Source organism: Littorina saxatilis, linkage group LG14 (assembly GCF_037325665.1).
Source record: "Littorina saxatilis isolate snail1 linkage group LG14, US_GU_Lsax_2.0, whole genome shotgun sequence".
NCBI lineage: Eukaryota > Metazoa > Mollusca > Gastropoda > Littorinimorpha > Littorinidae > Littorina > Littorina saxatilis.
The window spans coordinates 20,949,080-20,963,320 of record NC_090258.1 but is presented as its reverse complement, the minus strand read 5'-3'; the positions used below and the strand labels follow the sequence as shown (position 1 = coordinate 20,963,320).

The 14,241-nt window shown below is 41.5% G+C and overlaps 1 protein-coding gene across 1 annotated transcript in view; it reads right to left on the bottom strand.

Annotated features, from left to right (window-relative positions):
- The window catches only part of LOC138947332 (uncharacterized), a 36,381-nt gene that overhangs the window by 12,361 nt on the left and 9,779 nt on the right, over positions 1-14,241 (bottom strand). Inside the window, exons 2-3 of the mRNA XM_070318782.1 lie at positions 2,842-3,303; positions 987-1,095 (exon numbers count right to left, since the gene is read on the bottom strand). Of these exons, the coding sequence (XP_070174883.1) occupies positions 987-1,095; positions 2,842-3,303 (571 nt within the window). The remainder of the gene's footprint in view (positions 1-986; positions 1,096-2,841; positions 3,304-14,241) is intronic.

Sequence of the window (14,241 nt, the reverse complement as noted above, 5' to 3'; positions counted from 1 at the left end):
TGTGTTTGGTAGTCCTTCTCTCTTAGGTGAACCGTTAGGCCTAATTAGAGTGAAATAGCTTTGATAGACATTCAGCAAAAATTAAATACATAAAAAATCACAAATGGTCCATATTAGGCGCCTAGGCTCCTAATATGGACCAGTGAAGCGGCCTTCACGAATCACTGTCAAAAGCCCCCTATACTTCAAAATAACGTGATACAACTTAGTGTGCATGTCAGACTAATTCAAATATGCTTTAGATTTATCTGTTTCGGGTTGATGAGAGCATTATTTGAAGAACACCAGGAAACTAAAGAAGCATATCAAAAACAGAGTGAAAATAAGTGAAATTATCAACTTCCACAAAAGGAAGACAATTTGATATATTTTTTTGAAAGCTCGAGGGCTAGTTATAGGTTATTTTCAGCAAGGTTCTTAATGAATTAATGAAAATCGCCTTTAGCTTTTATTTTCTTCGATTTGTTAAAGGTGGTCCATATTAGGGGACTCACACATACTTTGAGATTTTGCTATTATGTTTTGTTTCCAGTAGAAACTCGGGGTCAAAACTGCTAAAATGTAACAAATACGGTCTTAGCTGTCATATATAGCAATTTTTGTGTGATAAAAGCTTTGGCTGTGGACAGAAACGAGTCCGTTTTAGGCGTCAAATTTAGAGTGAACGCCACCAAAAGTGAAAATCAAAACTTGACTAAATATAAAAAGAGAAAAAGCCCAACGGTTTTGAGGTTTGTGTTTCTGCAACTGTTTTGACATGTGCAAGTTATCCAGAGAGGGTGAATACAGCGAATGAAATTGTTTTTAGCGCTCTAGCGCCGTTAGTTTGTCAGATCAAGAGGTGGTCCATATTAGGAGCCGGTCCATATTAGGAGCCCTTCCCCTACAACGAGGATAGCTAAGATATCAGATCGTTGGTGTAATTGTCTTATTATCAGTGAATTGCTTAAAAATGAGAAGAAAAAATGTAACGAAATCATGGTTACCAATCAATCATGGCCGCCGCTTTCCACCATTCTGTGACGTCAGAGGGAGGCGTGACGTCAAGAGGAGGCTGTCCGCTCTCAAAGTAGGTCCAGTACTGGCTCAAAAACACTGCACAGAATGACACACGATCAAGATATAACCAAACAACAACAAAAAATTTTGTTTTTTTAAAGTCGCGCAAAGCTAAATAATACATTTAGTCAATCTGTCGAACTCACAGAGTGAGCCTGAACGCACTGCATGTGTTCACCAAAACAATACCTTCGCCGATCAATACTCCCAGGCTGAGAAAGCGCTGACACATTTACGTGAAAAACGACATCGATATATTGATCCATCCTTTCATCCATTCAACCATGTTTCAGTCATCATTCAGTGCATCGTCGATCAAGTACTTTCGCTCTTTGGTGCTCAATCGATAATTTTCATTGTACGGTGTGTGTTGGTTTTTTTTCTTCTTTTTTTTTGGGGGGGGGGGGGGTGGGGGGGGGGGGGGGGGGGGGGGGCTTTTTTAACCAAATTCATTCTTGGTTCTTATACGCGTTTTTGAGTCTGTCTCCCTGTACTAAAGGTTCATTGTAAGATTTCATTTGTATGAGGAAGTTTTTCTTGCTTTCGGTCTACTATCTTCGGATGTAGGTTATTGTCGTAGGCGTGATTTTGTGGCCGGAACATGAAAAACTGATTGTTGTAACTGTATGTTATCAGCATGGGTAAGGCGTAACAAAGAAACACAATGGGAGAGCGTTTACCTGCTGATCTAGGTATCTCTCGCTTTGTCATTTTGTTTTGCCAATTAAGCGCGTACTCGTGAGGGGCAGAATATACCTGCGCAATTTCAGCGGCACAGACGACGCACTGCATATTATTGATGCTGCGATAGGGATTATGACGAGTACTTGGCCTGTTTTCCTTTCACGCAACGTGTAGCGGGCTGGGATAATATGCAGTGCGTCGTCTGTCCTGCTGAAGTTACATAGGTGAGCGCCAGTCCTAAGCGTTCAGTATGTTTCAACGCTGGTTTTTTTTAAATCAATTTGGTTTTGTTATTACTTTCTGTTATCTTTTAACTTTAAAGATAGATTCCCGTTAAGCAGTCATGTTATGTACACCACCGCGGATCTGTTCAGCTTTTCACAATTGAAAACAGCACGCTTCTACTTGCACATAGACTGAAAAAAGTCGCGCAAAGCGACATCAAAACATTTAGTCAATCTGTCGGCCCGAAAGATTTAACTGACCACACTGCATTAATTCACCGAGTCCTAGGCGAAATCATTTGATCGAGACTGTGCGGAGCGGTCTCGGTAAACGAATTTCTGAACCTTTTTTGCATTAAAACATGTGTTTAAAACTTTATCTTTGAGTGCATTTTCAGACGAAACATACCTGTATATCTTTGAAAATAGAAAATAATAAAGAATACAGTAAAATCATGTTTGTATCTGTTATTGCAATTTTAATGTTCAAACACACACACACACACACACACACACACACACACACACACACACACACACACACACACACACACACGTCTGCACCTCCCTCTCGATTCCAAGTCAAGCGGAAAAAATTTGGTGAAATATTGACTAAATGAAAACACACTCGCTACTTTCTGTGTAGTTTGGGAATTTTTCGCCGAATTAATCTGGTAGATTGTTTGTCCGAGTTCGAATAGAGAAATCAAGAGACGAACTCACTCATTCAGTTGCTCACGAACGCATTCACTTGCTCACGAACTCACTGACTCACTTAACTGGCATAACAAACACACAAACTGGTGAAAGGCAGAAGTAGACTGTCTACCAAATGTGTGACATTTCTTTCAATGACCGAGTTAAGGAAACTCACGTGATCTCTGAAGGGACTCCAGCAAGGTTGCGTTTTCCACCAGACTATTTTCCTTCACCCGTAGTCCCCACCATTTTTGTAGGAGACGGATCTGCTCCCATATCTGATGATTGAGTCGAGCTTGTAAGGGTCTCTCCATTCGTTGCTGTTCTGTTTTCTTTTGTTCCGCCAGCGCTTGCTGCACAGTTGCTTGGCACTCTCGCTCTAGCTTCACTTTTTGTATTTGCAGTTCATCCTGCAGCTTTATCTGGTGTTCTTGCTCAAGCGTTTGTCTTTGTTTTTCGAAAAGTTGCTGCTGCCCCTCTAGCGGTTGCTGCAGCAGCTGTTGCTCGGAATTCTGTGTGACCTTTTCTTCGGCTTGTTCTCCTTGGAGCTTCTGTCGCCCCGTTTCTTCTTTTTGTTTCTCACTTTTTTTGATAGTGTCATTGGGAGGTTCACCGGAGTACTGTTCCGGACATGTGCCTTCAATTTCAAAATAAAAACAATGAAACTAAATGAAAAGCAATTAACAAAAGAGAGCAAGAGTAGGGGTAAAAAAAAAAGAGACCGACAGGGACGAGAGAGAGCTAAGAAAGAGTAGGGGAGACATGACTGACTGACTATTAGGGTTTAACGTCCTCTTAGACCAACTGGTCTACATTGGGACAGGTATTGGTAATACGCTGAAGATATGGTGTGATACTTTGATTCGAACAAGCCCGCTGTGGCTGTCTTCTTCGACACACCAGCAATGGGTTTGTCTCGTCAAAGTATCGAGATACGATCATGATAATCAGAGACGAGAGATGATGCATGCGTGTCTTCGTGTTTTCCAAGCCCTGAGACTTTCGCTGTGAACATGGGATCTTTTTCGTGCGCATGTGTGCACACGGGGGTGTTCGGACACCGAAGAGAGTCTGCACAAAGTTGACTCCGAGAAATAAATCTCTCGCCGAACGTGGGGATCGAACCCACGCTGATAGCGACCAACTGGTTACAAAGCCAGAGCGCTACCAACTGAGCTACGTCCCCGCCCCAGGGGAGACATAGCTTAGAGAAGGGGAGACGGAAAGAGAGAGAGAGAGAGAGAGAGAGAGAGAGAGAGAGAGAGAGAGAGAGAGAGAGATGAAAATAGAGAGAGAAGGGGAGAGTGAGAGAAAAATAGAGAGCAGGAGAGAGAGTCGGGAAAGAGAGAGAGGGGGAGAGAGTCCAACAGAATATTCTCTGTGCTGTAACTTTTACACACTTACAATGATAAACTCGTGAATTCTCCGTAACTATAATATGGTATTTAATTAAAATAATGTATACAGGGGGTCTCCTTCCTCACCCAAACTATGGATTCAAATCATTGTCATGTGATGATGTTGTTGTTGTTGTTGTTGTTGTTGTTGTTGTTGTTGTTGTTGTTGTTGTTGTTGTTGTTGTTGTTGTTGTTTGTTTGTTTGTTTGTTTTTTCGTGTGTTTTTCTTAACGCTGGCAGTGACCCATACATCAAGCAAACAAACCCCCATGGGAATTTAGGAACTGAAATCTGTGATCGAGCAAATGCGTGCAGCTTTCACCGCTGTCAGGTACGACAAAGAGAAAAGAAAGACAGAGTACATTGAGAATAACCGTTTGCAACAATTACCCCAAACAAAGACAGCGTACATTGAGAATAACCGTTTGCAACAATTACCCAAAATCAGTGGTTACACTTTGAATAATGTCACGTTCACACGCTGCTTTTAATGTGTTCCTTGTGTGTGGTGGCATTATGCAATTCCTAGTGCTTGTTGATTTTTTATTTATTTTTTCTTTTTTTAAGAGGGTGTGCATCCCAGAAGCAATTTGCAGCGCACAATACCGCTTGAGTTGTACGGTGAATATACCCCATATTCCTCACAGCAACAGGAAACTGAGAACTGGTCCCGTTTATTGTCAGACAAACACATCACACACCAAGACGCCGCTTTAAAGGATATTACAGATTTTACGATCGGATCTTGACTCCACATGTATGGAAGGCGAAAAGGGTCAAATGATCGATCAAAAGGATCGATCAAAAGGATCGATCAAAAGGATCGATCCTTTTCGCGTTTGACCCTTTCCGCCCGACGCGCGGAAAGGGTCAAATGATCGAGTAAAAGGATCGTGCAAAAAGATCGATCCTTTTACACGATACTTTTGAACGAGCAGTTTCATCGCGCTGTTTCGGAAAATCATGGAACGGATTAGTACAAAGAACGAATCTAGAAAGTAAAGTAAGTAGATTACGTGTTCTGGTGCGGCGTGAAGGAGCATGAAATATCAAGAGAAATAAACAAAAAATTCTTCTTGTTTTAGCGAGTACATTTAGGGGTGTGTAGTTAAAATTACTGTGTGAAAAGTGTTTGGCGCGAAGCGTTCGTCTGCAACAGATCTAAATGTGCCACTTTCAGCACGTATACAGGAACGTGTACGGATAACGTCATCAAATCTAGTTTTTACGTCACGCGTTTGAGCCGAGATCTGCAGTCTTGGTAAACAACGTATGATTTGGAACATTGGAGTAAAAAAGTGAGTCACGGGTGACGGAATATCTACACGTACACGTACTGGTACACGTTCGATCATCTAGAACACTGGACGCACGTACACGCGAACTGAAATCTGAAGTCAGTTTGCCACCAAAATGTGAACTCCAGACTGTGTGCCGGTAAAATTCCGGTTCCATTTTTTGTCGGCACCGGATCCAGTAAAAAGATCGATCCTTTTGATCGATCCTTTTGATCGATCGTTTGACCCTTTCCGCGCGTCGGGCGGAAAGGGTCAAACGCGAAAGGATCGATCCTTTTGATCGATCCTTTTGCTCGATCATTTAATAATAATAATAATAATAATAATAATGATTATTTATACGCGCACACCTTCCCAAAGGGAAGCACGTGGCGTTTACAAAGGCGCTTCATGCATACACTCGTACATAACAATCTCACAACCTTACATTCCACACAATCAACCGTACAAAAAATAATAATAATAATAAAACAAGTACAAAATAAAGGATAATAAAGCAAATATCTAACTGTACATTATTAAAAACTCTAAAAGAATATTATACATCGGTGCCAAACATTTTGTACAAGGTGAAGTAACTGCTTCTCACTGATCAGCAGAAAAGGCGGATCGGAAAAGGTGGGTCTTGAGGGAGCTTTTGAACTGGGTCGGGGTATCAGAATCACGGACAGAGAGAGGCAGGCTAGTCCAGGTTACAGGGCCGATGTAGGAGAAGGCACGTTGTCCTTGAGTTTTCTTATTGCGTCGGGGAACTTTGAGCATTTTTGTGTCAGCAGATGAACGGAGGGATCTAGAAGGAGTGTAGACTGTGAGAATTTCTGTGAGTGCGTGTGGTGCAGTTTGGTTGAAGACGTTGTAACACATACTACTAAGTTTATAATCTATCCTCTGAGCGATGGGGAGCCAGTGCAGGGCACGAAGGAGTGGAGTGGTGTGAGTTCTCTTGGGACATCTAAAAACTAACCTAGCAGCACTATTTTGAACCTTTTTGGAGCTTGTTGAGTAGAGTGTCAGGGATGCCGGCAAGAAGAGAATTTCCATAGTCTAGACGAGACAGAACAAGTGAAGTAACAAGAGTCTGAGTGGCCTGTTGTGAAAGATAGTGACGGATGGTGCTAATTTTCCTTAATTCATAGTAAGCTAACTGACAAACTTTGTTCACATGGACTCTCATGGACAGTTCATCGTCAAACATGACTCCTAGGTTCCTAACTGATTTGGAGAACGTTATTTCGCTATGACCAATAGTGAGTTTGACCCTTTTCGCCTTCCATACACATGATGGGTTTCCTCGCGATAATGCATTTGACATTTATTGTTACCTTTTAAGCCGACAATACTGCTGACAGGTACATTTGGCCCAAATCCCCATCCCACCCCACGATTTATTTGTGCAATAAAACAAGAATTATTAGGGGGGAGGCGGGGGGGTGGGGGGGGGGTGGAGGGGCGGGGGGGGGGGGGGGGGTTGTCGTCGCGAGGCAAATGTCGTATACGTAGAAGTTTTGCGGAAACAGTATTGCAGTTGAATAAAGTAACAGAAGACGGAGAAACGGATGCGAGACACAAAGCGCGAAAGTCTCTCTGTTACGTACGTCCTTGCTTGCGTGCGTGCTTTCGTGTATGTGTGTGTGTGTGTGTGTCTGTCTGCCTGCCTGCCAGTGTGTGTGTGTGTGTGTGTGTGTGCTTGCGTGTGTGCGTGCGTGCGTGCGTGTGTGTACGTGTGTTTGTGTGTGTGTGTGTGTGTAATAGACAAGAACAGTATTTGCCAATGGCAGGACCGGTTGAGCTTTATTTCTTCCGAAACTTCTTCTACTGCGTTCGTGGGCTGAATCTCCCACGTACACTAGTGGTTTTGCGCGAGTGGATTTTTAACCCCGCCATATAGGCAGCCATACGCCGCTTTCGGAGGAAGCATGCTGGGTATTTTTGTGTTTCTATAACCCACCGAACATGGATTATAGGATCTTTTCTGTGCGCACTTGGTCTTGTGCTTGCGTGTACACACGAAGGTAATAAGGCAGTAGCAGGTCTGCACATAAGTTGACCTGGGAGATCGGAAAAATCTCCACCTTAACCCACCAGGCGCGGCCGGGATTCGAAACAATTTTAGAAACTGACTAAAGCCCACCTTCATCCCGTGAAGGTCAAAAGGTGGTGTAAGATTAGAACAATAATGAGGGCCCCAAAGGGGGAGTATCATCACGATCACGGGAAGGGAAATTTTAGCTTTCACGATCACAGTTACCTTGATTTTTGTTTTCACGATCACAAACACCTTGACGAATAGAGGACCATAGAGTGATACAGCTGTGAAAAATGTACGTTGAAAATAAAATGCTTTGCAATAATGCCCATCACGATCACGAAAACAAATGACGATCACGATCACGAGACTTGATTTTTGTGTCATCACGGATCACGGGCAAAGTCCCATCACGATCACAGAAATGGAAATTTCGGCAATAACGGTCACAGAAAGGTCAAAAAACGCCAATCACGATCACGATTTTAAACCCTTTGGGGCCCTCAATAATGCGTAGTAGATAACGAGTTTTCATTGTCTATCTGCTGGTCAAACTCGCTTGCCCACACCAGGTCCCCGCCTGCCTATCCAGGGCGCCCGATATGAGCACGGATATTGGACACAGGCACAGGCGGTAACAGAAATATTTTAATTAATAATAATACGAGAATGTATAACGCGCATTTATCTCACCACAAGGCGACTCAAGGCGCACTCATACACATTCTTTCGCATTAACAACTCAAGCACACTCATATACACTTACGCATAAATTGCATGAAGATGACAAGGCAACAACACAAACAGATCGAGACACGGCACTCAAAAGTAAGCATGAAAAAAATAATAATAATAATAATTATGTACATGGCTATTAACAACTGCTCTGATTTTGGCTTGCGGGTGAGGTGGGGGGGAGGGGGGGGGGGGGGGCACTGTAATCTGAGGATTATTTAGGGAAAAGAAAAGTCTTGAGGCCAGATTTAAATGCTTCTAAAGACTGTTGCTTTTTATATTTAGTCAAGTTTTGACTAAATATTTTAACATCGAGGGGGAATCGAAACGAGGGTCGTGGTGTATGTGCGTATGTGTGTGTGTGCGTGCGTGTGTGTGTGTGTGTAGAGCGATTCAGACTAAACTACTGGACCGATCTTTATGAAATTTGACATGAGAGTTCCTGGGTATGAAATCCCCGAACGTTTTTTTCATTTTTTTGATAAATGTCTTTGATGACGTCATATCCGGCTTTTCGTGAAAGTTGAGGCGGCACTGTCACGCCCTCATTTTTCAACCAAATTGTTTGAAATTTTGGTCAAGTAATCTTCGACGAAGCCCGGGGTTCGGTATTGCATTTCAGCTTGGTGGCTTAAAAATTAATTAATGACTTTGGTCATTAAAAATCTGAAAATTGTAAAAAAAAATAAAAATTTATAAAACGATCCAAATTTACGTTTATCTTATTCTCCATCATTTGCTGATTCCAAAAACATATAAATATGTTATATTCGGATTAAAAACAAGCTCTGAAAATTAAATATATAAAAATTATTATCAAAATTAAATTGTCCAAATCAATTTAAAAACACTTTCATCTTATTCCTTGTCGGTTCCTGATTCCAAAAACATATAGATATGATATGTTTGGATTAAAAACACGCTCAGAAAGTTAAAACAAAGAGAGGTACAGAAAAGCGTGCTAACCTTCTTAGCGCAACTACTACCCCGCTCTTCTTGTCAATTTCACTGCCTTTGCCGTGAGCGGTGGACTGACGATGCTACGAGTATACGGTCTTGCTGAAAAATGGCAGCTACTTGACTAAATATTGTATTTTCGCCTTACGCGACTTGTTATATTTAGTCAAGTTTTGACTAAATATTTTAACATCGAGGGGGAATCGAAACGAGGGTATGGTGTATGTGCGTCTGTCTGTGTGTGTGTGTAGAGCGATTCAGACTAAACTACTGGACCGATCTTTATGAAATTTGACATGAGAGTTCCTGGGTATGAAATCCCCGAACGTTTTTTTCATTTTTTTGATAAATGTCTTTGATGACGTCATATCCGGCTTTTCGTGAAAGTTGAGGCGGCACTGTCACGCCCTCATTTTTCAACCAAATTGGTTGAAATTTTCGTCAAGTACTCTTCGACGAAGCCCGGGGTTCGGTATTGCATTTCAGCTTGGTGGCTTAAAAATTAATTAATGACTTTGGTCATTAAAAATCTGAAAATTGTAAAAAAAAATAAAAATTTATAAAACGATCCAAATTTACGTTTATCTTATTCTCCATCACTTGCCGATTCCAAAAACATATAAATATGTTATATTCGGATTAAAAACAAGCTCTGAAAATTAAATATATAAAAATTATTATCAAATTTTTTTCCCCGAAATCAATTTAAAAACACTTTCATCTTATTCCTTGTCGGTTCCTGATTCCAAAAATATATAGATATGATATGTTTGGATTAAAAACACGCTCAGAAAGTTAAAACGAAGAGAGGTACAGAAAAGCGTGCTATCCTTCTCAGCGCAACGAATACCCCGCTCTTCTTGTCCATTCCACGTGCACTGCCTTTGCCACGGGCGGTGGAGTGACGATGCTACGAGTATACGGTCTTGCTGCGTTGCGTTGCGTTCAGTTTCATTCTGTGAGTTCGACAGCTACTTGACTAAATATTGTATTTTCGCCTTACGCGACTTGTTTTTAAATGTTTTATTCTGCCTTCAAAATTATTCAACAATTCAAACATCGATTAAGACATCTTTATGTTGATAAATTGTCATCTTTACTGAGCTTGTAGTTCTGGTTCTTGTGATTTTCTCCTTATTATTTCTATGTCCTTCCACTACAAAGACCCTTCGTTTGACGTACTTGCGAATGTTTCGTTTTGTTACATTTAGTCAAGTTTTGACTAAATGTTTTAACATAGAGGGGGGAATCGAGACGAGGGTCGTGGTGTATGTGTGTCTGTCTGTCTGTCTGTCTGTCTGTGTGCGTGTGTGTAGAGCGATTCAGACTAAACTACTGGACCGATCTTTATGAAATTTGACATGAGAGTTCCTGGGTATGATATCCTCAGACGTGTTTTTCATTTTTTTGATAAATGTCTTTGATGACGTCATATCCGGCTTTTCGTGAAAGTTGAGGCGGCACTGTCACGCTCTCATTTTTCAACCAAATTGGTTCAAATTTTGGTCAAGTAATCTCCGACGAAGCCCGGACTTCGGTATTGCATTTCAGCTTGGTGGCTTAAAAATTAATTAATAACTTTGGTCATTAAAAATCTGAAAATTGTAAAAAAAATAAAATTTATAAAACGATCCAAATTTACGTTAATCTTTTTCTCCGTCATTTTCTGATTCCAAAAACATATAAACATGTTATATTTGGATTAAAAACAAGCTCTCAAAATTAAAAATATAAAAATTATGATCAAAATAAAATTTTCGAAATCAATTTAAAAACACTTTCATCTTATTCCTTGTCGGTTCCTGATTCAAAAAACATATATTAGATATGATATGTTTGGATTGAAAACACGCTCAGAAAGTTAAAACGAAGAGAGGTACAGAAAAGCGTGCTATCCTTCTCAGCGCAACTACTACCCCGCTCTTCTTGTCAATTTCACTGCCTTTGCCATGAGCGGTGGACTGACGATGCTACGAGTATACGGTCTTGCTGCGTTGCATTGCGTTCAGTTTCATTCTGTGAGTTCGACAGCTACTTGACTAAATGTTGTATTTTCGCCTTACGCGACTTGTTTTTCCAATTCTGCAAGAATGTGTGTTGTCGTTGTCACTCAGAGTTTAGAAAACAATTGCAAAGTACGATGTTAGTGTGTTTTTTCTTAGTTAAAGGAAGATGCATTCGCAGTTTAGTTTCAACAGTGACATATTAATATATTGGAAACGTTTTGTCGAAACTTTTATAACCATTATGGCACATTTGCCGAGCGACATCCCTGATCGGGAAGGAAGTTTTCTTTTACTTCAGCAGTTTTCTGAACACTTTTCTTTTGCGTCACATGGCGGAAGCGGAAGGCGTACAATTGCTGAATATGTTCTTCGTTTGAGTCGAAGAAAACCCGAAAGAAATTAACAGAACACTTGGAAATGAATTGTCGGAATAATAAGGGCCAGAGTCAAAGGTTTGATAAGAGAGATGTATGTTGCAAAGTTAATTGCTCCTTGCAGGTAATAATGAGAGATTTGCGAGAAGGATAGTTGCCAATTTGCCAACAATTCCGCAAACCCTTGCACACGCACACGCACGCAAGCACACAAGTACGCACCCATCCACCCATGGCACAGACATACACACACGAGCTCTCTCTCTCTCTCTCCCTCTCCCTCTCTCTCTCTCTCTCTCTCTCTCTCTCTCACACACACAGACACACACGCATACACACCCACACACACACACACACACATCACTCCCACCCCACCCCACACACACACACCACAATCACAGCCCCCCTCCCCCCCCCCCCCCCCGCTTCACCCCCAAAAAAACAATCTTGCCACCTTCTTCTAAACTCTCCCTGACCTAGTAGCTAATTCCTAGCTCAGGCCAAGGGGAGCAGCAAGCTGGGGGCAGAAAAACACAATTAACTTCCACTCTTTGGTGTCGTGAATTGGGAGTGAATTAAATCAGCGCTGTTGAGGTGTGAGAGAGAGAGAGAGAGAGAGAGAGAGAGAGAGAGAGAGAGAGAGAGAGAGAGAGAGAGAGAAAGAGAAGCGGTGATCTAATCACCTGCTTACCTGGAGCTTGCCTTCTGTTCTAAATACAGTAGCTCGTTAGACAAACGGGAATGTTGTGTTCCTTGCTACAGAACTCCCTATTTAGATAGAACCTTCTAAAAGCCTGAGAAAATCAAGAAAGAGGGCATCTTAAAATGGAAAGATTGTCAGAGACGTACCAGTGGAACTCCCTATTAGAACCCTCCAACATCTGGGAAAATCATGGCTTTAGAAGGAGGTTTTCTTAAAATCGAAATACATTTAGAGATGCTCTGAACAGAAGTTAAAACAAGAAGGGCAAAGCCCATACGACTCACATGCTTGACCTTGACCTTTACATGACCTTGACCTTCAGCTAAACCTAGCAATGACATCATACACTAAGAACTGCTTTACACATTTTTCCTACCAAAATACATGTGACCGTGACCCAAGGTCAAGGTCATCCAAGGTCATGCAACACAAAGCTGTTAATTCAAGACATAGGAAGTACAATGGTGCTTATTGGCTCTTTCTACCATGAGATATGGTCACTTTTAGTGGTTCACTACCTTATTTTGATTGCGTACGGCTGGGTTACAGGTGTGCTTCAAATAATGCTCTCATCAAGCCGAAACAGCTCAATCAAAAGCATATTTGAATAAGTCTGACTTGCACACTAAGTTGTATCATGTTATTTTGAAGTATAGGGGGCTTTTTACAGTGATTCGTGAAGGCCGCTTCACTGGTCCATATTGGGCGCCCAGTCTCCTAATATGGACCATTTGTGATTTTTTTCTGTATTTAATTTTTGCTCAAGGTCTATCAAAGCTAGTTCACTCTAATTAGGCCTAACTGTTAAACTAAGAGAGAAGGACTACCAACCACAAAATAAAACTTCTTCGCAAGAAAACAAGCTAGTTATCAGCAATAAACAAAAAGTGGTCCATATTAGGGGCCCTTCCCCTAGTATTTCATTCACTTGTGGCATAGCTTGTTGTTCTCTGTGGATTTAATCATATGTATGCGGCATTGCCCCTTGCAAATATTTCAATACAACCGTTTATACCAAATACTTGTGTCAGCCCTCATACATCTGTGGGTCAAACCTCGCGATGAAAATCTACATATCAACCAGAACGTGACGAAACTTACTTAAAATGTTTCTTTTGTTTCGATCATCGCGTTCAGAGATGACGCGTATCAAATGTCATCACAAATTCCCAACCATGGGTAATTAAAGATTCTGTATTCTGTATTCTGTATCACCAACCTCATTATTGAGCACAAAGAAGGATACTTAATTACGTTGACCTGACAAACATCCGCATTAATTTGTTTTATTGCAGTAAAATATCAATGACACCGTATAGTGTCGTGGGATTTCGCCTCGCATTTTCCAATAATTGCTAGGACGGTACTAATAACGAATATACCAAACGTATGTTGTTTGATGGAATAACAAGGGGACATATGCGCACAGCGGTTAACTTAATTGCTTTCCATAAATTATTTGATCGTCGCGTTCAGCGTTCTGGCGCTGAAACCCAGATATTGTGCGGTAGGATTGCGTTCGGAGCTACATATCGATTACAAACTACATGGTTGATGACTATCACTTGGTTTTTTTGCCGTGGCTGTAGCCGAGTAAACAGCACTGTGACTTTAAAGATACCTTAATTCCTTCCTGTGTAAACGAACATGTCGACCATTACTGATTATTTTGCCCGGGCTTTTTTGTGTTAAGAATAATGTGCGCATCTTTTCACTTGGCCACCTTTGACAAAATCATCAGCCTGACTGCTCTGTGCAACGGGTAGACTGGACTCGACAACCATGGTAGGTAACCAGTCTAGGAGAAGGAAAACTCCGAAATAGAACCACGGGCAGACCAAGCTCAACAGCCCAGGAAGGCAATTGGTCTAAGGGAGGGACCCCTGATCAACGTCCATGGCCGAAGCCGGAGATGCGGGACCCCCTGGGTGCCAAAAAGCGCTGCATCACGCAAATCACAAAATGATGGACTAGTGAACGACGAAGAAGAAGAAGACTGCTCTGTGCAGTGAGATTTTGTGTGTGTGTGTGTGTGTGTGTGTGTGTGTATGTGTGTGTGTGTGTGTGTGTGCGTGTGTG